Here is a 24483-nt window from a genome sequence, read left to right as displayed (position 1 = left end):
ATCTGGTAATCTGATTGAAATAGGGTGGGTTTCTCTTGGATGTTGGCCACGTGTACTTTAAATTGTTCTGGATTCCTTTGCATCGTGATCGGCAACTGAGTCAATCTCTGACGTAGACTTTTCTCACATTGTATCTGCTTTGAGATTTGTATTAAATCATATCTCGAGGTAAATTAGCGGAGCGAGATCTGGTGATCTGATTGAAATTGGGTGGGTACCGTGGGTTTCTCTTGGATGTTTGCCACGTGTACTTTAGATTTTTCTATTCCTTTGCATCGTGATCAGCACCTGAGTCAATCTCTGACGAGACTTTTCTCACTTTGGATCTGCTTTGAGATTTGTAATAAATCATATCTCGAGGTATATTTGCGGTGGATAATGTGTCGATGTTCCGTTACGGGGAGGACTTGTGTCGTTTAGACCTCGGAGGAGAATAAAAAACGTCGAGTTCACACGTGGCGGGTCGAGAAAACATAGTTTGGATCTATGTGTTAATTGGTGACGAATGAGAGGATGACACGTGGGCATTCAAGCAGGAATGAAACGAGAACCAAATGAAAAGCGGGGACAACGGCGAGCACTTTCGGAAAGAGTTCACATGGCGAGGGTTGACAAGGACTAATTCATAATTTCAAGGGGTTTTTTACATATACGCTCTTGTTAAAGTCTAAAATTACACATCTGCTTTTATAATTTTTTTCCCTTTTCATTTTATACATTACTTTATTTTAGATTTTTGGTATTAGAAAACTAATTTACATATTAAAAAATTAAAATATTTATAATATTTGCAGTAACTTAGAGGAGATTTAATAATGAACTTAATTTGGTGCCTCATTGCAAAAATGTCAGCAAGTAGTTGTGGAATTTTGGGGGATATTCCACGGTTTCCGTGCTTCTAACTTGTTTTAATGATGAGAGAATAAAACTCTTGTTCTTGGTTATTCTAAATTTAAAAACAATTTTTTTATTTTTTTAAATAATTGGTAATTATTAATTATCCACCTAATTGATTATTTAGAAAAACTAAACTCCCATCTCTGATTAATGTGATGTGTATGAGTTGCATGTGAAGTTTGTAACATGTTGGAGTTTCTTTAATTATATTCAGGTTATAATCTATAATTTTTCCTTTTAATTATTATTATTTGTAGGGTTATTAATTAATTGAGGGTCATGTTAGAAGTGTGATACACTATAATGTCCCTTTGCGTGTATTTTGGATAATTAGTTTAATTTATGTATTATTTTGACTTTTAGGTGATGCTCTGATTTTTCCAATCTTAATGTAAACGTGTACGGTGGTGGTCCTTGTATGATTTTTATATATTAAAAAGCTAGATTACTTTATTTTAAATAAATAAATAATAAACGAAAACCACGAACTCTTATAATTATAATATATAACCATAAAAAGTCAAGATAACATTAAACTACTTAAAATTTTAAATAAGATAAATAATTTAAATAATATAGAATTTGGGATGTCTAATCTTCACCCTCTAAATCCAGCCTCATCCAATTTTTTTTTTTTAATTATATCTTTACTAAACATACATTCATAGATGACTTATTTTGAGAGGGAGCCATTAGAAAATAATTTAACGGTCTCTAAAAAAATGGCCACAAATTGAAAATATGCGGACGTCAAATATAAGTTTGATAATTTTGTATTTAATATAAACCTAAAAGTGAAAATTTTATGCCATGATTTCAAAAGATATTTGATATTTTTTATTTAAAAAATCAATATTTCAAAATATCTTTTAATTTAAAATAACTAAATAAAAATTGATTTTGTTTTAATTACCGGATTTGGATAATTCCAGAAATTCAAGTAATTATTGGATCATAAACACCTAAAATGAAATCCATTTAATTCTTGCTATTAAATATCTGAAAAATCCTTGTTCTTTATAGCAAATATTTTTATCATTAAATTTCATAATAATGAGCAATATATTGTTTTATCGAAATGATATATTTTTGTTTTTGAAAATTTTATGCTAGTAGACATTATTTAAATTTCATCCCTATCTTATAATAATTAAGTAAATCAAATCACGATTAATGAGTATATATAAGTAAATATAACTATATAAATATTTTCTTTTATTCAGATTTTTTTTATCATGATAAAATAAGACAATGACTAGATCATTATTTCTTCATTACATTTGGCAAACTTAAAATATATATTCCAAAAATAAAATATTAAATTAAAAATATTTTAAAAAATGAGAATAAGAGCAAGGAGATATTGGAATATATATATATATATATATATATGTAAATTTTTGACAAAGATGGCAAATGACACCTCATGGGTTGTCAAAGGATAAGAATGTACTGATTTAACTACCACTTAGAAATTTATTAATTGCACCACCCACCCAAATCTTACATGGGGCAATGAAAGTTTTAAAAAAATTTTAGGAAACGAAATTGAACTAGGAAAAATTCCCATATTATATAATTTTAAATGGAAGGAATACAACACCTTTCATAAAAGACCTATCAATCCAATTTAAACAATACAATAAACAGTACTTGTGTCACGGTCAAGAAAGGCCCAGATGACCAAGTCAATCAAATGGGGACTGAAGAACCAGTAAAGCAGCAAACAAGGAGGATCAATCGCACAAATAGGCGATTGACGCGTGAGACTCGGTACAAGGATTTTATAATGTAAGGGGCGGGGAATCTGAGAACAAATGGTGGAAATCAGTGTATTTAATGTTAGTGGAAACATTAAGTAGTGGGAGTCAGTGATGTTTTGGGGGTTGTTGTAATGGAAGTCAGTGAGGCTACTGACAGGGGCCAATGTGTAATATGACTATGTTTTGCCAAGCTTAAATGGCCTTGAAGAAAGGAAATGGGGTAATGAGTATGTTCCCCACTTTTTCTCATCCTACTTCTTTCTGAACCTTCTTCCAGCTCCTTCTTCTTTCTCTTTTCTCATAGATACTCCTCCCAATCATTCTCTAATTATCCCAAGATCGCATCAACTGGTGCTTTCATTGCACTCACTCTATCCACTTATAGTTTATGACGGACGGAATCCGGACGAGATCCTGAGTTATGGAGGAACAGCTAACTGCAATTAATGAGCGTCAAGATGCCATGATGACCCAAATGGAGTCTCTCTGCTCCTCGGTACACCAACACGCTGAACTCTTTGAAACCGTCCAGAAATCACTTGTAGCCCAGCAGTCGGTGATGACCGACCTCATGGTGAAGCTCACTCGGTTAGAGCGGCCGGATCCTGCTGCTCTTCTGTTACCAAGTTCAGTTCCTCCACTCTTACCAAGACCCCCGATAACAACGACTACACCGCAGCAAAGCAACGTCCCTGCAAGTACCCTGGCGCCGGTGGCTTCGTCGTCTCCCGTACGGCCCCCAAAGCTCGAAGTGACTTTTTTTTTTCAGGAGAGGGCGTCTCACCCTGGATCTTTCAAATTGAACGTTTTTTTTCCTTCCACCAAGTCTTGCCTGACCAAAGAATTGAGATTGCCGCCTTCTACATGACGGGGGATGCATTGCAGTGGTATCATTGGTTATATTGCACTCAACAACTGTCAACCTGGGAAGTTTTTTCCCGACAAGCCGAGCTTCGTTTCGGGCCTCCAACGTTCGTCAATCACGAAGCACAACTCTTCAAGGTGAAACAACAGACAACACTCGCGGCTTATCTCTCCGAATTTGAAAGCCTCTCCACTAGAGTGCGCGGCCTCAGTTCCACTAGCTTGCTCAATTGCTTCTTATCCGGTTTACGGGAAGACATACAAACAGAACTGTATGTCCTCAAACCGGCCTCCATACATGATGCTATGGGTATGGCCAAACTCGTTGATGACAAACATAAGGCTATGCGGGCTTTTCAACCTCCTCGATTCCTTCCTACCCGGTCACCCCAACTACAAAACCCTACTGGTGTTGCACCTACATTAAATCGGACATCTGCACCTGGTGTTTTTCCCATTAAGCGACTTACACCAGCGGAAATGGCTTCACGACGCGAGCATGGGCTGTGTTTCAACTGTGATTCAAAGTTCATCAAGGGTCATCGTTGTGCTCCTTCGCAATTCCTTTGTCTTATGACCGAGGACTCGGACGAACCTGTGAGTGAAACTGAAAAACAAGACCACCCTATCCTGGCCACCGAACCAGAACCTCCCGACGCTGTTGCGGAGGAGGCTACCAACCCATGTATCTCTTTCCACGCCTTGAATGGCTTAACTATTCCCTCCACCTTAAAAATCACTGGCAAGATCCACGGTAAGGATGTCGTTGTCCTTATTGATGGCGGGTCAACAAATAACTTTATCCAAACTCGGTGGGCTCACCATCTCAACTTGCCCATCCAACAATCTTCGCATCTCCGAGTCACCGTCGGCAACGGCGAGGTTCTCACTTGCGGTGGGGAATGCCAACGCGTCCCTCTACAATTAGGCGAAGTAGTTTTTCCAGTGGATCTTCTGTTGCTTCCGGTTTTTTGTGCGGGCATAGTTCTCGGCGTTCACTGGCTAGCCGAATTGGGACCTATAGTCTTTGACTATCAACATCTTTGGATGGAATTTCAAAGTGGGGGTGCAACAGTACGTCTGCATGGAGTGCAACAGCCATGCATTCAAGACACATCTCACACTTCTCTCAAGCGGCATGTTCACAGTTCTACAGCCCACCAATTTTTTTATCTTTCTGTATCCCTCACTACACCCGAGCACAACCAACCCCCTTCTATAACGACAACTTCCAACACCGCACCCTCGCAATTCACTGATCAGCTCCAACAACTTTTACTACGATATGATGATATCTTTTGCCTTCCTGTAGGATTGCCTCCTGCACGAGCCTTTGACCACAAGATACCGCTACTTCTGGAAGCTGCACCGGTTAATGTGCGACCCTATCGCTATACCCATTTTCAGAAAGCAGAGATTGAACACCTCGTCGACAACATGCTCAAAGAAGGAGGGATCCTCGTCAAGAAGAAAGATGGCTCGTGGAGGTTTTGCGTTGACTATCGCGCCCTCAACGCCATCACCATCAAAGATCGCTTCTCTATACCTACAGTCGAAGAGTTATTGGATGAACTCTCCAGCGCTCATATCTTCTCCAAGCTTAACCTCCGCTCCGGCTACCACCAAGTCCGAATACATCCCCCGGACATTGAAAAGACAGCATTTCGAATGCACGAGGGACATTACGAGTTTCTCGTAATGTCTTTTGGGCTCTCGAACGCGCCGTCTTCCTTTCAGGCGATGATGCACACTCTCTTCCGGTCGGCTCTTCGAAAGTATGCATTGGTGTTTTTCGATGATATCTTGATATATAGCAGGGACTGGGTGACGCACCTCGAACACCTACACCACATCTTTGCACTGTTTCGGGACCACAAGATATTTGCTAAACGGAGTAAATGCGAATTCGGGTGTTCCAGCATAGGTTATTTGGGTCATCGAATCAATGGCCAAGGGGTTCAAGTCGACCCTGAAAAGATTCAAGCCATCCAACATTGGCCTCACCCAACTACATTGAGATGTCTGCGTGGCTTCTTGGGCATCTCCGGCTATTATCGCAGGTTTGTCCGTGGATATGCGGCCATTTCCGCTCCCTTGACTGAGCTCCTATGCAAAAATTTGTTTGTGTGGACTCCGGAGGCGACCAAGGCATACGAAGCGTTGAAATTCGCATTGACCCAGACCCCGATTTTACAACTTCCAGATTTTTCTTGTCAGTTTGAAGTACATACTGATGCTTGGTCAACAGGGATTGGCGCGGTCTTACTTCGAAAGGAGTCACCCTATCGCGTATTTTAGCAAACAATTATCCCCGCGAATGCGCTCCGCTTCCGCATACGCTCGCGAGATGTATGCCATCACTGAGAGTATTCGGCGCTGGCGACAATACCTCCTTGGCCGACGATTTCTTGTCCACACCGATCATCAAAGCTTACGGTCGCTTCTCCACCAAACGGTATAAACACCCGAGCAGCAGCGCTGGTTAACCAAGCTCTTAGGCTATGAGTTTGACATACTTTACAAACCAGGGGTTCAAAATAAGCAAGCAGATGCTCTATCTATAGTATATGAAGATGTGCTGCCTATACAAAGTGCCTTAGCGGTCTCTCAACCTCAGCCTGCGGTTCTGGCTTCCATCAAGCATTTTTATCAAACTAATTCTCAAGCTGCCGAATTCTTGACTACTATTCAATCGAATCCATTAGCTTGGGCAAACTACTCCTGTCGGGATGGGCTCGTATTCTTCAAGGGCCGGATTGTTGTTCCTTCCTATACAGCCTTACAACATCTCTTGATCACGAAATTCCACAACACCTCCACGGGCGGCCACGCCGGCATCACGCGTACCTACCATCGGATTGCCAGCACTTTTTTTTTAGCCTACACTCAAGAGAACTGTCTGTGAATTTGTTCGTCACTGCACCACTTGCCAATCAGTAAAACCATTCAATTCAGCCCCCCAAGGTCTTCTACAACCGCTTCCAATTCCTGGGCATGCATGGGAATCGGCTTCCCTCGACTTCATTACTCACCTGCCGCCATCCGCTTGGGAAATCCGTCATCTTAGTGGTTGTGGATCGCCTCACAAAACAGGCCTACTTCATTGCTCTTGCACCTCGGTTCACAGCTCCACAAGTTGCTAAAATCTTCATTAAGGAAATCGTTCGCCTTCACGGAGTGCCGACTTCTCTCATCTCAGATCGCGATCCTTTATTTATGAGCCTCTTTTGGCGGGAGTTATTCCGGTTACAAGGGACCAAGCTAGCAATGAGCACTGCTTACCACCCCCAGTCAGATGGCCAGACCGAGGTCGTAAATCGTTACTTGGAAGACTATCTCCGCAGCTTCGTCAGTGACCAACCCCGACTGTGGCTTCGCTATCTTCCTTGGGCCAAATGGCATTATAACACGGCATGGCACTCGTCCATCCGTATGACCCCCTACGAAGCCATCTTCGGACGGCCTCCACCAACACTGCTGGATTATATCACAGGCACATCACGAATCGCCGTCGTCGAAGAAGTTCTTGAGGATCGTTCCCGAATACTAAGGATCCTCAAACAAAATTTAGCTAACGCCCAGCGGCGCATGAAGACTCAAGCCGACACTAAATGAAAGGATGTGGACTTTCACCCTGGAGATTGGGTTTTCCTGAAACTCCAGCCGTTCCAACAAACGTCCCTCCATGGCCAACACACTCACAAACTATCTAAGAGATTTTTTGGGCCATTTGAAATCACTGAACGCATCGGCTCCATTGCGTATCGTCTTGCTCTTCCAGACACAGCTCAAATTCATGACGTGTTCCACGTTTCTCGACTCAAGAAGTGTATTGGTGACCCCCATGTCCAACAGCTTCCCCTACCCAGTCGTTTCCAGGACCACATGCCTCTTTTCCAACCGATTGCCGTCCTTCGATCGCGGATCGTCTTAGTCCACAATAAACCTCTTACCCAGTATTTAATACAATGGGAGTAGGGTGGGGCTATGGACGCCACTTGGGAAACGGCTGATAGCCTACGCAGAAATTTTCCTGCGTTTGACCTTGGGGACAAGGTCAATGTCGAAGGGAGGACTATTGTCACGGTCAAGGAGGGCCCAGATGACCAAGTCAGTCAAATGGGGGACCCGAAGAAGAACCGATAAAAGCGACAAACAAGGAGGACCAATCGCACAAATAGGCGATTGAGCGTGAGACCCGAGTACAAGGATTTTTATAATGTAGAGGGCGGGGAATCGAGAACAAATGGTGGAAATCGATGTATTTAATGTTAGTGGAAACAATTAAGTAGTGGGAGTCGGTGATGTTTTTGGGGATTGTTGTAATGGAAGTCGGTGAGGACTCTTGCGAGGGGCCAATGGGTAATATGACTATGTTTTTGCCGAGCTTAAATGGCCTTGAAGAAAGGAAATGGGGTAATGAGTATGTTCCCCACTTTTTCTCATCCTACTTCTTTCTGAACCTTCTTCCAGCTCCTTCTTCTTTCTCTTTTCTCATAGATACTCCGCCCAATCATTCTCTAATTATCCCAAGATCGCATCAACTTGAGTTTGAGAACAATAATGAATAAAAATATTATAGTACTCTATAATACTACTATAGTACTTCTACGTATAGATTCAATCCTGAGCCTTGCCTATTACTGTATTGTGACAATGCAATTGGTCCACCAGTATATTGCCCAATATTTGAAAGTATTCTCTAAACAAAGATGCCCTCAATTTTTTTTATCAAAACAGAGGGTTTTTTGGAAGCAATTTTAACCAATAATATCGATAGTCATCATTCCAATTGCTTCTCTGGTGCATGATGTGATCATATCTATGATCTAGGAAGTCAGGCATGTCTATCAAGAAGATAATTAGTGTGCTTAGATTTCGTAGCGAATTTTACCTAGAGTTATCTTGTGGAACTATGTGACAATCCCCCAGATGATGATCCACAATAAGGATTTAAGCCTGTTGGGCTTCTTATATACCTTAAGGGGTTGTGGGAAAACAAGCAATTAAAAATTATTTAAAATCATAAACTTTTTGAGTAAATTCATATTTTTTATAATCTTTACAAATATCTCTAAAAAATTTTACATTATCACATGCTCTTTACAAACACAACCTAAAAATAGGTAAAAATTACGACATGTAACAATATATAACAAATAATTTATACACCAACTCAAAATATAATCATATGTGAAATTTATAAGAAAGAAGTCATTGGTGTTTTGCCTGCCGACGATGAATACGATTGGGAGGTTCTCCTAGTAAGCTCCAGCGACGGTGTTGATCATGCTGAGACCTCTGATGGTGAAGGTAATGACACATGCGCAGATGATATGGCATCAGGCATAGGCGGCGTTGAGATCTGTAGGGTTAGGTTGAAACCTCCGGGGACGGCGTAGACATCTCTGATGCTGATTTGAAAGAGCCGGTGAGTGAGATGGCGTGGCTTGAAGGGATTGGTGAGAAAGGAACCTCAAAAGATGGGGGCTGAGTGGTTGAGAAGTTTGGGAATTTTTCTTAGATGGCTTAGGTTGGATGATGTTGAGGGTAATTGGGTAATTTTGTTAAGTTGGGTTAAGTGAGAACTATGGTTAATTCCATAATGACTAACGGTAACTAACGGCAGGGATATACAAGTAAAAAAGTTAGTTTTATAGGGGTATGCAAGCAAATAGTATTTTTATGGGGTATTTAAGTAATTTCATCGTTTTGCAAGGGTAATATTTACAAATTACATTACTAACATCATGTATTTAGCTAATATTCATGCATTTTTCCTAGTCTTTATGATTATTTCCCCTTCTTTTTGTACAAACTACTCTTTTTAGTTGTTTTGATTATAGGAGACTGGAGATGACTGATGAGACTGAGAATCAGCCATTCTGATGATACACAACCAATCTGTGGTCTGTAAAGTGATATGGGGCCTAGCTTCCATCTTTGGCTATAAAAAGGACCAGAAAGGGGTTTTTAGGGTAAGAAAGACAGGGAGAAAGGGGCTTGCGGCTGGAAAAAGAAGAAAAGAAGCTCTGAAGATTTAAAGGAAGGCTGAAGAAGGAAAAGAGAGCTGGAAATTGAAGAAGATACCCCTGTAGACATCATAGGGAATCCTCTCAGCCTCGTTGTGCTGCTTCTTGCAAAAACTTCTATTCATTCTAGTTTTCTTTGTAACTGAGATAATGTGTGTGTAAAACTTTACTTAGGTTTGGGATTAGCCCAAGGTGTTGAGTGTTTGATGTGTTGATACTTTTTTGTATGGATCTTTGTGCTTTAAGGTAGATTTCTTGAGTTGATTTTTGATTTGAGTACACAGCTTGTGATTGTGAAAGCATTGCTTGCTTATCTTAGAGATCTAGGTTAACTGGAAGGGTAACCTAGGCCTTGGAACCTCTTAAATCACCCTGAATCTACTGAAAGGTAATTCTTGAGGGTTTATCCCTTAATCACTGTACTTCTTCAGGTTTTGAAAAGGTTTATCTACCACGAAAGTAGGAGATGGCCCTATCAAGACCTAACTTGTTATCTCTTGAAGGAGAGTGACAAGTAGTTAAGGATTATTGCCCTTCAAGAGATTAACCCAAATCCAGTCTAGATCCAACACATCATGCATGTTACACCTTGTGGTGAGCTCCCAAATCTATGTCTATTTTAACTTGAATCATAATCCATAGCCCTGTATTTCTGCAGTCTTGATTGTGTTTTATTTCCTACTAAATGTTGCTCCTATTTTCTGCATTTTAATTGTCTAGATAATCCTTTGTTGCATTAGATTGGTAATCATACTTGGTCCTCGTGGGATTGATATTTTATTACTACTTGGCAAAACTGTGCGCTTGCGGTTGCTCAACATGCAAGCAATTTACCCTTATTATTATTACTAGGCATTCTCCCCGGCTTCGCATCGGAGTTTTTAAAATTTTGTGAGAGTTTTTGAGGCAATATCATATATATATATATATATATATATATATAAATAATTAAACAACTGCTAATGGAAACTCTTATATACCTTAGATTTCAAAGGTTTTATAAACATTTAATGCATAAATAAATAAATACAATTAAAAATATTCAATTATTAACATCATAAATAATATAAATAAAAACCTAAATATAATAAAAAAAATATTTAAATTTACTCATTGAAACACTTAAGAACAGATTATACATCTACTTTTAGTACAATTCCCTTGTTTCGCTTCATTTTTTAGTTTTCAATTTTTGATGGTTATAAGGCAATATTACATAGACATAATTTGAAATAAAATATTTTAATTAATGAGATTATAACATCATACACAAAGTTTTTAAGAGAAAAAAAAAAGCAAATCCAAATGGAACAATACCCAGGAGAAGAAGTTTTAAAAAAATAAAAAAAATAAAAAAAAAGAATATAAATTAAAGGGTAAAGAAAATTTAATTGCACAATAATAGATATCACAACCTCTTTTACAACTCATTAAAAAAAATTAAAATTAAGGATCATATTTTTAGAAAGTACATCTAGTTTATGCAAGAAATACATCTTGATATAGTTTATGAAATTTCAATATCTTTCATTCTTTAATATTCTATAATTTGATATCTTCAATTTTTTCTAATTTGTTTAGATATAATATAAAGATAAATGGCCATTTTTATTTATGACTTGCAAATTGATTAAAAAAATTATGATTTGATAACTCCTTATACGCATACATTTATCACAAAACAAAATATTTTTCAATCAATATAATTGGTTTTAAAAGGTTTTATGGAGTATTTAATGCAAAATTAATGAATGTAATTAAACCTTTATATTACTTATTTTATAATTAATGCAAACAAATATTTAAGTGTACTAATATTTAAAAAAAATCATAATTATTCCATGAAATACTAGCAAGCGAGATTATACATCTACTTTAAATATATGTATAGATTATTATTATTATTATTATTATTATAATATTTTTTCATGAGGATATTTTTTATATACCTGAAAATTATAATTAAAATAATTATAAAAACATTACAAAATATGTTAGAATTTCAATTGCAATCCTTATTTAGAAAATAGGTTTAATTGTTGTACATGTCCTAGTAATTATGTATTTTCTGCCCTTTAATTTTTGCAATATTTTTTAGTATAATTAAGTCCTCATATTTAGTCATTTTAGTCCGCGGTGTAGATGGACAAGTGTAAATTGTAAGAAATTAATTGTATCTAAAAATAATACTATGGACTAGAACGACCCAACTCGATTAAATATAAGGTTTTAATTATATTTAAAAATATTAGAAGAACTAAAAAAACAGAAAATACATAATTATAAGGATCTATACAGTAATTAAACTGTGAAAATTACACAAAATAAAAAGAAAAGTCATAATAAAACGGACATTGCGTTACTTGCGTTTGGGGCAGTTTTAGTTGCACAAAAGTCCATATTGTTAGGTGCTCTTAATTAGCCAAACCATTTATAATTTTGTTTGTCAACAACACACACCTAATTAATCAAATCTTTTTCTCATGCACCAAACCAATAACTCAATCCGTTTGGTTATTTTTAATGTTTAAAAAAATCATTTTAATTATTAAAATTATTATTTATAATGTGAAAAAACCTTACGCAAATAGCGTCAAATCCTCGATTGGTGGCATCATCATCATCATTATTATTATTATTATTTATCAAGCTGATTTTTTTCATATTATTTATTTATATTTTGTAATTTAAAAATATTCATTTTGAGCTTTGTCTTTTTAATTTTTAGTATGATAATTTAATATTATTAGACGTCTATAATAAGGTTTTATGAAGATGTGATTTTAGTTAATAATCAATTCTCTTGTTATCCAAGGGATAATATTTCAATGTTTTGTAATTTTATAATTTGTGGGCGCCGTTAGTATCCTTGTAAGTTGTAACCACATGTTTGAGATGTGGTATTAGGCCATTAGCCACTATTTGTAAATTAATTCTTTTTATTTACTTTATAAAATTAAATTTAGTTTTATAAAATTAATCAAAAACTGAATGAGAAACAAAAATGAACTCATCGTATTGGTTTTAATTTTGATTGATTGATTTATTTTTTTTTAAAACTGGCGGCTAAGGGGTCATTTGGAAATGTTTTGATTTGTCGGTTTTCAATTTCTTAAAATCAAAAATTGCCAGCTTAAATAGTTTTTTATGTATTAATAAAAATATGTTTTTTTCTAAATTTAAGATGATCCTCATATTAGATTTTTTTTTTTTTTGGAATTCAATACTGTAATAGAATAGTTGATATTTTATTTTTCTATGCAAATCCTGCCACACTATTTATTTATATTTTTTTTATATAAATTTTTGTAAACTACCCCGCACTAAATGAAATGAAACTTAAGTTGAATACGGAGAGATTTGTAAATGAAAATAGAATTTGAGTTTGGGATATATATAGTGAGATAAGCTGTAAGATTGGAAAGTGAATTTCATGATTAGCATATTTATTTATTAAAAAAAATTGAAATTTTATTTATGTGGAATAAAATGGTATACATTAGTGAAAGATCATATATTTCATATATCTATGCTAATAAAAATTAGTATATTATTGAAATATAGTATTCATTATAGAAGTTAATTTTGAAATTCTAACTATTTCTTATTTAAAGAAACAAAGTTTTTTTTTTTAAAATTAAGTCATAACGAAAGTTGTATAAAGAAATTTTTATTAACAATGATTTCAAATTTTATAAATATAAATATAATTTTTTTGAGAAATATAAATAAACCACTAATCAAATTCTTCAATTTGATTTCACTTGGAATGGAATGACATATAAACTATTCTATAATAGATTAACCATTGGATAACTCAATGATATAACTCAAAAGTGTAAAGACACAAATAAGAATTCACATTTTTCTCTTGACAACACTGTTCATGATATGACGCAAAAGCGTAAAGAAAATGGTGAGAATTCGAATTCTTCCCTCGACAGCACTGTTCATGATTGTACACTTGGGTACAATATTATTCATATATTGTTCACTAGTCTGGACATAGGTCTCATGTGGAAAAAATAGTAGTTTCACTCCTCAGAGTTGTAAGGCAGAGAGATTTTTTTAGGCGGTCTGTAAACCACCATAATTGGTGTATCTTTAAATCTGTTTGTTCTTTTATGATCCTTTAAGTGTCAAACGTTTGTCGCCTATTAGTAAAAATAAAATACTATTCTATGATAGAATGATAAATTTATATAATATAAATTTAATAAATAAAATAATTATAGGTATTTATATCTGCAAATTTCATGAGTCTTTTGAAACCTAAATCCTGGTTTTAGAATCCGGATGTGGTTTTTCCCCCTCACAAATAAATAAATAAATAAAGAACAAAACGGATGGTGTTAAGAAAAAAAAACCGAACAGGCCCTAAATCAACCACTGGTTAACCGATTCTCTTGTCTCTACATTTTCTTATATTTATTTTATTAAAATTAATTATAGTAAAAGAATTTTTTTTAGATCTTTATTTCCTAATTAGTTTCGCCTTGGTAATTTAATTAGATTATCACCAAAAAAAAATAAAAGAGTTGGTATTTTATTTCATTTCCCATTGAAAGCCTCCATTTAGATTTTTTTTTTAATATTTTATGAAGGGAGAAAATAACGTGATACAATTAATTAATAACAAAATGAACAGCCACTGTCAAGCCAGAGACTCTACTCATCATGTATTATAGGAATTGAACTTTTGATCATCATGTATTAGATGGAAATTGAACTTTCTATTTTTACATAGGAATAAATGTCTTAACGGTTGTGTGAGCAAATTATTTTTAAAATACTAGAACCAAAAGACAATGGTATAATTCTCTAATAGTTTTTCTACTTTTTCAAACTTATACTTTTAATCCCTCACTTTAAATTGTAACACTTTTAGTTTTTCTACTGCGTTTATGTGAGTCATGTTAGTCCTTTTTATGGTTTAGGGTTTAGGGAACTAATATAACTAAATCAAAATTGTTAAGAGTCCAAAAAGTTACAGTTCAAAGTAAAAACACTAAAAAGGTAAATTTAAAAATAGAGAAACTGTTTAAAAAATTATGTCAAAAATAAAACATTGTTTCTCACTTAATAAAATATAAAAACAAAATGCACATTGTATTTTTTTCCCTTTTTTTAATTTTTTATTTGAAAAATAGACTCACATCATCAACGAACTTGCCACTTGAGTATTTGGTTCACGTCTTTTTTTCTTATATATATAAGAAAAAAAGACGTGAACGAAATACTCAAGTGGCAAGGTCGTTGATGAAAGCCCTATCAAAAGTATACACATTGGCTAAGAATTGAACATTTAATTCTTTCTTCCTCACCCAAAAACATGGGGTAAGTATTACAAATTCATCCATAATCAGAGACCTATTATTAAGTCTTCAATAAAATTTAAATTAAAACTTTTTGAATTTTCTGTATTATTATTTTTTACAGTATGGTCAATATCCATCCGTTATGAAACCATTAGTTTCATGTACTTGTTTAAAGTTCCAAGTTTGAACCCTTACTCATTTAGAAATAAATAAATAAAAACAAGAAAATAAAATAAAAATAAAAATGGTGAGCCAACAGTCAGAATTAAACAAATCAGCACACAGACTCAGTCAGAGGTTAAATAATATCTACTTTTTGTCGGAAAAGCACTTTTAAAATAAAAATAAAAATAATAAATGTCAATAAATAAATAAATAAATAAATAAATAGTGAACTTTTGGGGCTTTGTCTTTCCCATTTGAGTTTGAGTTTTGTGTTTGCTTTCATTCCATGGCCGCGCCAATGCTCGGAGGCATCAAGGACTTGCCAGAGAACGAGAACAGCGCTGAGATCGATGATCTCGCTCGCTTCGCTGTACAGGAGCACAATAAGAAGCAGGTACCAATTTTTTGTTTATATTTTGATGAAAAAATTGATTTTTTTTTGGGAGAAACTTTTACATTGAGTATTCTACTGATCTTTAAGAATGATTTTGTTGTCGTTCAGATGGTTATAGTAAGTGATGTGTGTTTATCTTGATAAAAATTTTATTTTTGTGGGGAAGCTTAAGATTTATGTGTGATTGAGCTTTATCCACATGTTGTTTGTGTGTTTCTTATGTAAAAGAATGGTTTTGTTCTTTCCATTTTGTGGTAGTCATTATAATTTATAAGAGGAGTTTGATAGAGAAACTTTAGCTTATTAAGTATGATTGAGGTTTGGTCACTTGACATGAATGTATTTCTGATGTTTAACAATGGTTTTGTTGTTTCTATTTGTTATAGTAATGCGGTTCTATCTTTGTTGAAGTTGTTGTTTAAATGGTTGTAACTAGTGAAATTTATTATGATTGACGTTTCATCAATTGATATGGATGTATTTCTGATGTTTAAGAATGGTTTTGTTGTTTCTATTTGATATGGTAATTTGATTCTATCTTTGTTGTTGTTGTTTAAATGGTTCTAACCAGTGAAATTTATGTATGATCGAGGTTTCATCAATTGATACGAATGTATTTCTGATGTTTAAGAATGGTCTTGTTGTTTCTAATTGTTGTAGTAACGTGCTATTACTTATAAGAGGAGTCTATCTTTGTTGTTGTTGTTGTTGTTGTAGCTGTTGTTGTTGTTGTTGTTATTTAAATTTTCCTAACCATAATTTATATATTTTCGTCAAAATTTGATTTTACTGAGGAACTTTAGCTTTAACCATGATTTGGTTTGGCCACTTCAAATGAATCTACTTTTGAAGCTTAAGAATGGGCTTTGTTACTTCTATTTTAGCAGCAGCAGCAGCAGCAGCAGCAGTAGCAGCAGCAGCAGCAGCAGCAGCAGCAGCAGCAGCAGTAGTTGTTATTGTTATTTTTGTTTAATGGTTCTAGCCAGCAATATGTATTTATTTTTGGAAGAAAAATATGATTTTGAAGAAGAAACTTTATTTTTTAAGTGTAATTGAGATTAGGCCACTTGTCACAAATGTATTTCTGATGTTTAAGAATGACTTTGTTCTTCGTGTTTGTTAGAGCAATGTGTTATAAAAGGAGTCTATCTTTGTTCTTTGTATTTTGATATAAATTTTGATTCTGATGGAGAGACTTTGTCTTTTGAGTATGATCGAGGTTTGCCACTTGAGATGAATGCAGTTCTGAACATCTAAAGATGCTTATTTTTTTTCTGCTATCGGTTTAAAATTTTTATAGTCTTTTTATTTTCTGCATTTCTTTAGTACTTTATTAATTTTCTATTTCTTAAAGTTTCAGTGGATGCCATATATCAATCTGAAACCTTACATTTAATATCTGCATATCAATGCTTTTATACTTTGACATGTTTAGTGCTTTTATGCAGAACACTCTTCTTGAGTTTATGAAAGTTAAGAGGGCGAGAGTGCAAGTGGTTGCAGGCAATATGTATTACTTAGACGTCGAAGTGAACAATGGCGGGAAGAAGGAGGTCTACGAGGCCAAGATTTGGGTCAAGCTCTGGGAGAATTTCAAGGAACTGCAGGAATTCAAGCCTGTGGGAGACTCCTCTTCTTGAACCATCTGGTAGTCCTTCAATTTACACATATTGTTCTTCATTAGCTCGATTCCGTGTTTAGTTACAGAAGTTCTTTGTTTTGAGAGATGATATCAAACCATGATGTCCTTTTTACATTATGGTTTTGATCAATGAAATTAACTAATGAATGGAGCTATTTTTATTAACAAATTTAGGTACTTGAAATTATGATTGGTTTTATATTAATATGGGCTTGACTCTTTTGGGAGATCATATCAAACACGAGTTCCTTTTTTTGTCATGGTTTTGATCAAAGAAATTAGCTAACAAATCAAGCTCTTTTTATTGATGAATTTAGCTACTTGGAATTGTGCTCAGTTTTATATACATATGGGCTTGACTCTTTTGAGAGATGAGATCAAACATGAGCTCCTTTTTTGCGCCATGGTTTTGATCATTGGAATTAGCTAATAAATTGAGTTTCTTTTTGTAGTGTTATTAGAGAGTACTTATCGGTTTTATATTCATGTGGTTTTGACTCTGTTGAGAGATTGATGAAGTTAACTAATGAATTGCGCACTTTTTTTTATCGTTGAAATTAGCTACGTGAAATTGTGAGCAACTTAAATGAGTGTTTTCGGAGATTTGATACTCTATCATTGATTTTCAGTATTCTTGAATGATTTTTTAAAATACTTGAAAGAAGGGAGATTATTCTTTGTATTTAGTTGAATGAAGCAAAGCATAACAAAGTAGCAAAAACTAAAAAAGAAAATTTCTTCTTCTATATTTTCATTGTTACTGTGGTCAAAATGGTGTTGACATTGACAAATCTTGTTCTGCCTTTTATCTCAGGTAATGAAGTATATGGGAAGCAAGGAAATCTTTAATGCTATGAAGGACCGCTAAATAAATCTTGTGATTTTGCTTATTATTGTTGTTGTTATTATTAGTGTGTGTATGAAGGATCATATTGCTAAATAAAGCAAACTTGGGATGGTTCAAGTGGAAAAATTCTTGTGAGACGAACACAAGCTCTGCTTTCCTGTCACAATGTTGATAGTGTTTTATGAATCTGTGATTTTCATCTGCTTGCAGATAAAGCTACATTTGCAAATTAAATGATGATCTTGTTCAGTGTGACAATTATATATATGTGTGTGTTTTTTCTTTCAAAGTACTATTTATTTATTTATAGAATGTGAAATACTAACAAAGATGAAATCTTGTATTAAGGATCATGATGATCTTGCTTAGCAAATTCTGCATGATCGTAAATGCAACACCATGACTAATTAGGTTATAGAGGTTCTTACTGATATTTCAAAAGGAGACAACAAAATTTTTTAGAGAAATCCATGAATGTATCGGTGTCTTTAATGATATATAGACCATTGATTTCTTTGATAATTTGATTGATGTCTTTGTTGTCCTTCACTTGTCACAATCCTAACACATGTTTGAATTATTACTATTTTTGGTACACTTAAAGGTTGCTTCGGTGAATAAAGGAATCATTTTAGTCATCGTATTTTGTTACTTTACCAACATTAGGTTTGTCTAATGGATATAGTATTTGTTTTTATGCAAGAGGTCCAATATTCAAATCTCAACAAATAAGGTGTTTACTTTCATACAATAAGTCAGGTGTTCGAATCCCACCTTTACTATAACATATAGGTTCATTGTTGAACTTGGCACATTTGTAAAAAAATAAAAAAAAAGACTGTCCTTGGTTAGTTTTTGTCCTTACCTTTGTGATCTTGTATTCTTATTCTATATTTTGATAACTTCAAACAATAGCAATATCATGCTAAGCAAATTATATAAAAACTATATATATATATATATATATAAATATTGAGTTGAATTTATCAAAAAAAGAAAGAGAAATTATTAAAAAAGAAAGACCAAGAGTTTATTAGCTGTTGTTGGTTGTGGATTTGTCGACCAATTTTTGAGAGATGAATAATATAGTAGTCAATGCTGTGGTTGATCTCATGATCCCTCAATTTCTTGGGTGGTGGCCACTGAAAGTCTTACAAGTAGGAGGAAAGAGAACTAAGACAAGAGCTAGTCTTGATTGTGATCTCATGAGAACTCCATCATCATCTTCTTTTACAGTGCATGGCCTTAATATTACATTGCTAATGTGAAGTGTGAACTATTAAGACCTCATATAATAAATGATTTCTTAATATTGTTCATTAATGGGGCCCATAACTTTCATATCACTTGGCTTGATATGAGTGATAAACAAAGAACAAGTGTTCTTTCAATTTAATTCAACTTAATGCTATGTTCAATTCAAATAAGTTTCTATAATTAGGTAAAGGTAAAACTCCACATTGCTCTCTTCCCATATAAACAGTATGAACTTTATATATATTCAACCATTGCACTAAATATATTTTGTAGTTAATTTTTAAAATTAATTAGGCCATATGTGATCAATTACTTATATATAGTTGTTTTAAAATCCAACATTTTAAGATTTTTTTTTTTAATTTCACATTTTTATTCCTCCAACCAGATAATTTTTTTATAATATTTGAAAATAAAGAGATTTGAAAATAAAGAGGTACCAATTTTCAATTTGATCGAGTTGTTAGATGGGAGTTTGTTTTGAAGATAGCAAAAAATTAAAAATAATATTTTAAGTACAAAAAAACTAAAATATAAGAACATGATTTCTCTAAAAATGAAGTTGTGCGTGAAGTAACACAAAACAAAACAAAAGAAAAAAAAATTATTCAAATAACAAAATAATATTATAATAGGTTTTTCACACTCATATATAACACTTGAACTCTTAATTGTATAGACTTGTCAATTACTAAACATAAAATATTACTTAGTAATAATATCATTCCACAAACTAATATAAATATTTAAAGCATAGACTCACCAAATGTATATCTGCATATTAAATGCATCAATTTATTAACTTTTTATAAAATGGAGAAACAATTTCAAATATATATATTTTTTATTATTACATCTCAATCATGTAAATGCAAAAGAATCATTTTTTTTTGAATAAGAATCAAACAGTACTGAAACCCAGATGTACAGTGTATATACATGACAAGAATAATATAAGAATCTCGAATGAATAGTATATGGAACAATATTACCGGAGGAGAGATTTGAACCCATGATCTCCCCTTTTACATGTTAGTGTTATATCATTGGGCTATTCAATAGTTACCAATAAATTATTTTATAAAAGGAATCAAATTTTTAACCACTAGACCTAGAGGTGGGCACGGGCCGGCGGGCCCGGTTCACCGAAACCCGGACCCGACCTGTGTGACCCGGCGGGTTTTTTGTAAATAACCAAAAAATGTGTAATGGATGGGGTTTGAACATAGGACCTTTCACATAAGAAGATAACATTAACCAATTGGCCTACAAATTTTTCTTGTTTTAGTTTAAAACATAAATAAATATAAAGAAGTTACAATATATTTTTTAAATTTAATCCCAAACAATAAAAAATTTAAAATAATTTATAATAATTTAAAAAATTTTAAGACATATCAAAATAATTTTAAAAAGGATAAAAAAGCTACATTTTTAATTTATTTATTTATCAAATTAAATTATTAGCACACCTTTTTAAGTGCAACAAAATATATATATCAGGTAGTATTCTTATTTTAAATTGAAGTTATCATCAACATATTTATTTATTATAATTAGGGTTGGTTCTAGATTTTACTTTGGTCTCTAACAATAGGATTATTATTGTGCTTATCATATTGTCATTGAAAAAAAGTTACAAATCAAAATAATATGGTGTGAACCATTATTCAAAGATATTCTTTTTTTTTACTAATATATTTTTTTATAAATTGATCTACATAATTTAAAAACAATTTTTTGTAATTTTATTTTTTATTTTATAAATTGAAACAAAATAATCTAATATATATGTGACAAATTAGAGTGCGCTATTTAAGAGAATTTAAGAGTGCATATGTAGAAATTTAGTGCTTATGAGCCAAAAGACAATTAACAAAATAATTATTTTTTAAAAAAATATTTATGAAAATTTATTGTTTGATACTTTGATATTTTATTAATTGATTTGTATAATTTTTTAATTTATTATATAGTTTCTTAATTTTTTATAAATTAAATATATATAATATTTTAATCCATATCCTACATCTATCTATATATAATTCTTTCCAAAAAATATTAGAAACAAATTGTAGTTCAAGTGGTTGGGTTTTTGCTATCCAAGTTCAAGATCATGGGTTCAAATCCCATGACCAACACGTACTTAGGGGGCGTTTGGTTCACAGTAATGATATATTACCATGGTAATGAGATTACCATGGTAATATGATCGGGAATGTTATATGCTCTGAGGAATGTTGTGGTAATGTGAGATTACTAGTGTTTGGTTGAGAATTTATATTACTTGTAATCTTTCATTACTTATGTTTGGTTAGTCATGGTAATTACCTCGATAATATGTTAAATTTACCAAAATACCCCTTACATATAAAATTTTTGAAAAAAATATAATTCAAAGTATTTAGATAAATAAATAATTAAATTATAATATTAAAAAAATTATTTTTTTCACAATTTTTAAAAATACCTTTGTATTTATCAAAATACCCCCTCACGTATAAAATTTTTTTAAAAAAATATAATTTAAAAGTATTAAAATAAATAAATAATTTAAATTATAATATCAAAAATTAGTTTTTTTACAATTTTTTTAAATACCTTTGTATTTACCAAAAATACCCCTATGTATAAAAAAATTTGAACAACTTAATTTCAAGTATTTAGATAAATAAATAATTAAATTATAATATCAAAAAAATTATTTTTTTACAATTTTTTTAAAAATACCTTTGCATTTACCAAAAATACCCCTACAGTATAAAAAAATTTGAAAAAAACTTAATTTAAAGTATTAAGATAAATAAATAATTAAATTATAATATAAAAGATAATTTTTTTCACAATTTTTTTAAAAATATATTTGTATTTATCAAAAATATCCCTCACGTATAAAAAAATTTGAAAATCTTAATTTAAAAGTATTTAGATAAATAAATAATTAAATTATAATATTAAAAAAATAATAAAAGGAAAATAAAAAAAACTAGGGAGTGTAATAAGGAATTAGATTAAATGAGTGGGGGTATAATTGGAAAAAAAATACATGTCCGATTACCACCAACTTGGTAATCTGGATGGACACTGTTTTGGTGGTAATGTGATTACCACCTTACTTGTAATATTTCACTATTGGTAATCTTACATTACCATCAACATTACCACTGCTACAGTAACCAAACATGGTAATCTGAACAGATTACCACCAGATTCCCGGTAATGTTTGCACATTACCGCGAACCAAACGCCCCCTTAGTATTAAAAAAAAACAAACAATAACATTAACCGGTTTGGAACTGGGTTTGACCCGGCTCGTCGGGCCCAACCGGGTTTTGACCACGCGGGTCACGGGTTGGGAAAACCTCAACCCGTGGCAAGCCCGTCTGACTGCGGGCGGTTACAGGGTCAATGAACCGGCCCGCCGGGTCATTGAACCGGCGGGCCAGTTCTAGGCCGGGCACGGACCGGTTCCAGGTTTTCCGGACGGCCCGTGCCTACCTCTAACTAGACCATTGCCATGTTGGCCATATTAAATGTACATAATAACAAAAAATAAAGCTTTGTGACTTCAAAAACTCAGACAAGCTAGACTTTTAATAAGCAGGTATATATATACCACATGTTCAAATGCAAGAAGTTCCTTGTAATTTGTTGATTCCTTGACCCAAACCTTGGCTTGATACAGTTGTGTAAGACCTATATTGCTAGCCTCCAAAGTTATTTAACAAACCACACCCCCAACCATAGGCTCTATCTTTGATTTCATTACACTTTCAAACTCAAGATGAGCATCCTGCATGCAATCCAAGTATCAACACATGTTGACATATATAGCTAAATGACATTAGGCATTTATATTTCCGTGCATATTACATTGAGCATGTAAAACAGTCAACTAATAGCTCATATGCCAAGCGTAATATTAGAGTTAGTGATTTGAATTTTGTTTGAACTTATGTTATTTATTGAATTATAAAAAACATATGGGGATCTATTTGCTTCAATAAAAAAAAAATTAAGCAATTAAATCACACCTAAATAATAGAAAAATCTAACTAGAGCCCAAACTGAATCTTAGTCTATTTAATTTGTAATCAATTCATGACTCACTTAAATATATTTTATAGTTTTATTATGATTAAATGATTTTGACAAATTTAATCACCACTAATATAATTAATTTTTTACACAGAAAAATCATGTTTTCCTCATTGGCTTGTAGTTTTTTTTTAAATTTTGAGTTTCCTCTTAAATTTAATTATCATATTTAAAAATGGTAAAAGACTTCTGAATATGATTTACCTGCTGTTGATTGTGCTCTTGCACAGCAAACTTTGCAAGATAAATGATGATGTCATCAATATTATGGTGGTCTTCCACAAGGTTAAATTCAAGAAGATCCTTGTAGCCAGTTGTTTCCTTCACCCAAACTTTGGCTTGATAAAGTTGTTCCAAATTATCATTCTCGACCTCTAGAGTAATGTCATAAGTCACCCCTGCTTCTTCTGGCTTTGCGCTTTCATCCTCTACTTTCTTAAACTCAAGATGTGCATCCTCCATGGAAAAAAAAAAAAAAAAACATGTTGATGTATAATTTAAACACAAGGGAATGTTTGATTAGGGGATAAAGAGTGAGTGATTAAGAAATTGTGTTCTTAATATGAAAAAGAAAATATTTAGGTTGACGAAAGTTTAATTTAATTAGTACTAGTAAATATTAAATATTTAAAGATTAAAAATTAACATTTTTAAATAATAAGTTGTTATATTTATTTAAATGATTAAAATTTTTATAACATGGTAGTATCTAAAGTGTGTATTTCCACTTTGTTTAACCTGAGAATAACTGCTATTAGTTGACTTAAAATATTATATATATATATCTGCATGTTATATATAGTTTTTTTTTTTGATATATTGGTTTTTTTATTTCCTTATGTATTTTTAGTTTTCGTATTTTATTGGATTGTTTATTAATTTATTCTTTCCACTTTGAAAATGCTTAATATAATTCTTGTATTTTGAATTATTTTATTTTTTTTTTTTTAAGTTGTTGGTACGTACTTGGTTGTCAATAGTTTTTTTTTTTAATAATTGGGACAGGGCCTACAAAGGAGTTATCAAGTGGCAATAGTTGTTAATAGTTAGTTCTCAATTTCCTTGTAACTTTTTTTAATACTATTCTCATTTACATCATACCAGTGATTATAATATAAAATTATATTTTATGTGGTAGGGTAGTTTTTTTTAAGGTAAATTACTGTTTACCCATCATAAATTTCAAATATTCCTAAACAGCCCCTC

General features: G+C 32.8%; 3 protein-coding genes across 3 annotated transcripts; 2 read left to right on the top strand and 1 right to left on the bottom strand.

Annotated features, from left to right (window-relative positions):
- Positions 1-3081: 3081 nt before the first annotated feature.
- LOC120263108 lies at positions 3082-5822 on the top strand. The gene is made up of 2 exons (XM_039271015.1): positions 3082-3358; positions 3487-5822. The coding sequence occupies exons 1-2, from the start codon at positions 3082-3084 to the stop codon at positions 5820-5822; spliced, it is 2613 nt and encodes an 870-aa protein (XP_039126949.1).
- A 9452-nt stretch (positions 5823-15274) lies between these two features.
- On the top strand, positions 15275-18187 carry LOC120263056 (cysteine proteinase inhibitor A-like). Its single transcript, XM_039270977.1, has 3 exons — positions 15275-15433; positions 16882-17081; positions 17890-18187. Exons 1-2 carry the CDS (start codon positions 15326-15328, stop codon positions 17071-17073), a joined length of 300 nt encoding a protein of 99 aa, XP_039126911.1. The 5' UTR covers positions 15275-15325; the 3' UTR covers positions 17074-17081; positions 17890-18187.
- Positions 18188-22900: 4713 nt separating this feature from the next.
- On the bottom strand, positions 22901-23739 carry LOC120263107 (multicystatin-like). Its single transcript, XM_039271014.1, has 2 exons — positions 23482-23739; positions 22901-22972 (listed from the first exon to the last, which is right to left on the bottom strand). Exons 1-2 carry the CDS (start codon positions 23737-23739, stop codon positions 22901-22903), a joined length of 330 nt encoding a protein of 109 aa, XP_039126948.1.
- Positions 23740-24483: the final 744 nt, after the last annotated feature.

The sequence above is a fragment of the Dioscorea cayenensis genome, chromosome 6 (genome assembly GCF_009730915.1).
Source record: "Dioscorea cayenensis subsp. rotundata cultivar TDr96_F1 chromosome 6, TDr96_F1_v2_PseudoChromosome.rev07_lg8_w22 25.fasta, whole genome shotgun sequence".
Lineage (NCBI taxonomy): Eukaryota > Viridiplantae > Streptophyta > Magnoliopsida > Dioscoreales > Dioscoreaceae > Dioscorea > Dioscorea cayenensis.
The sequence above is the reverse complement of the archived record's forward strand: the minus strand, read 5'-3'. Positions and strand labels throughout refer to the sequence as shown.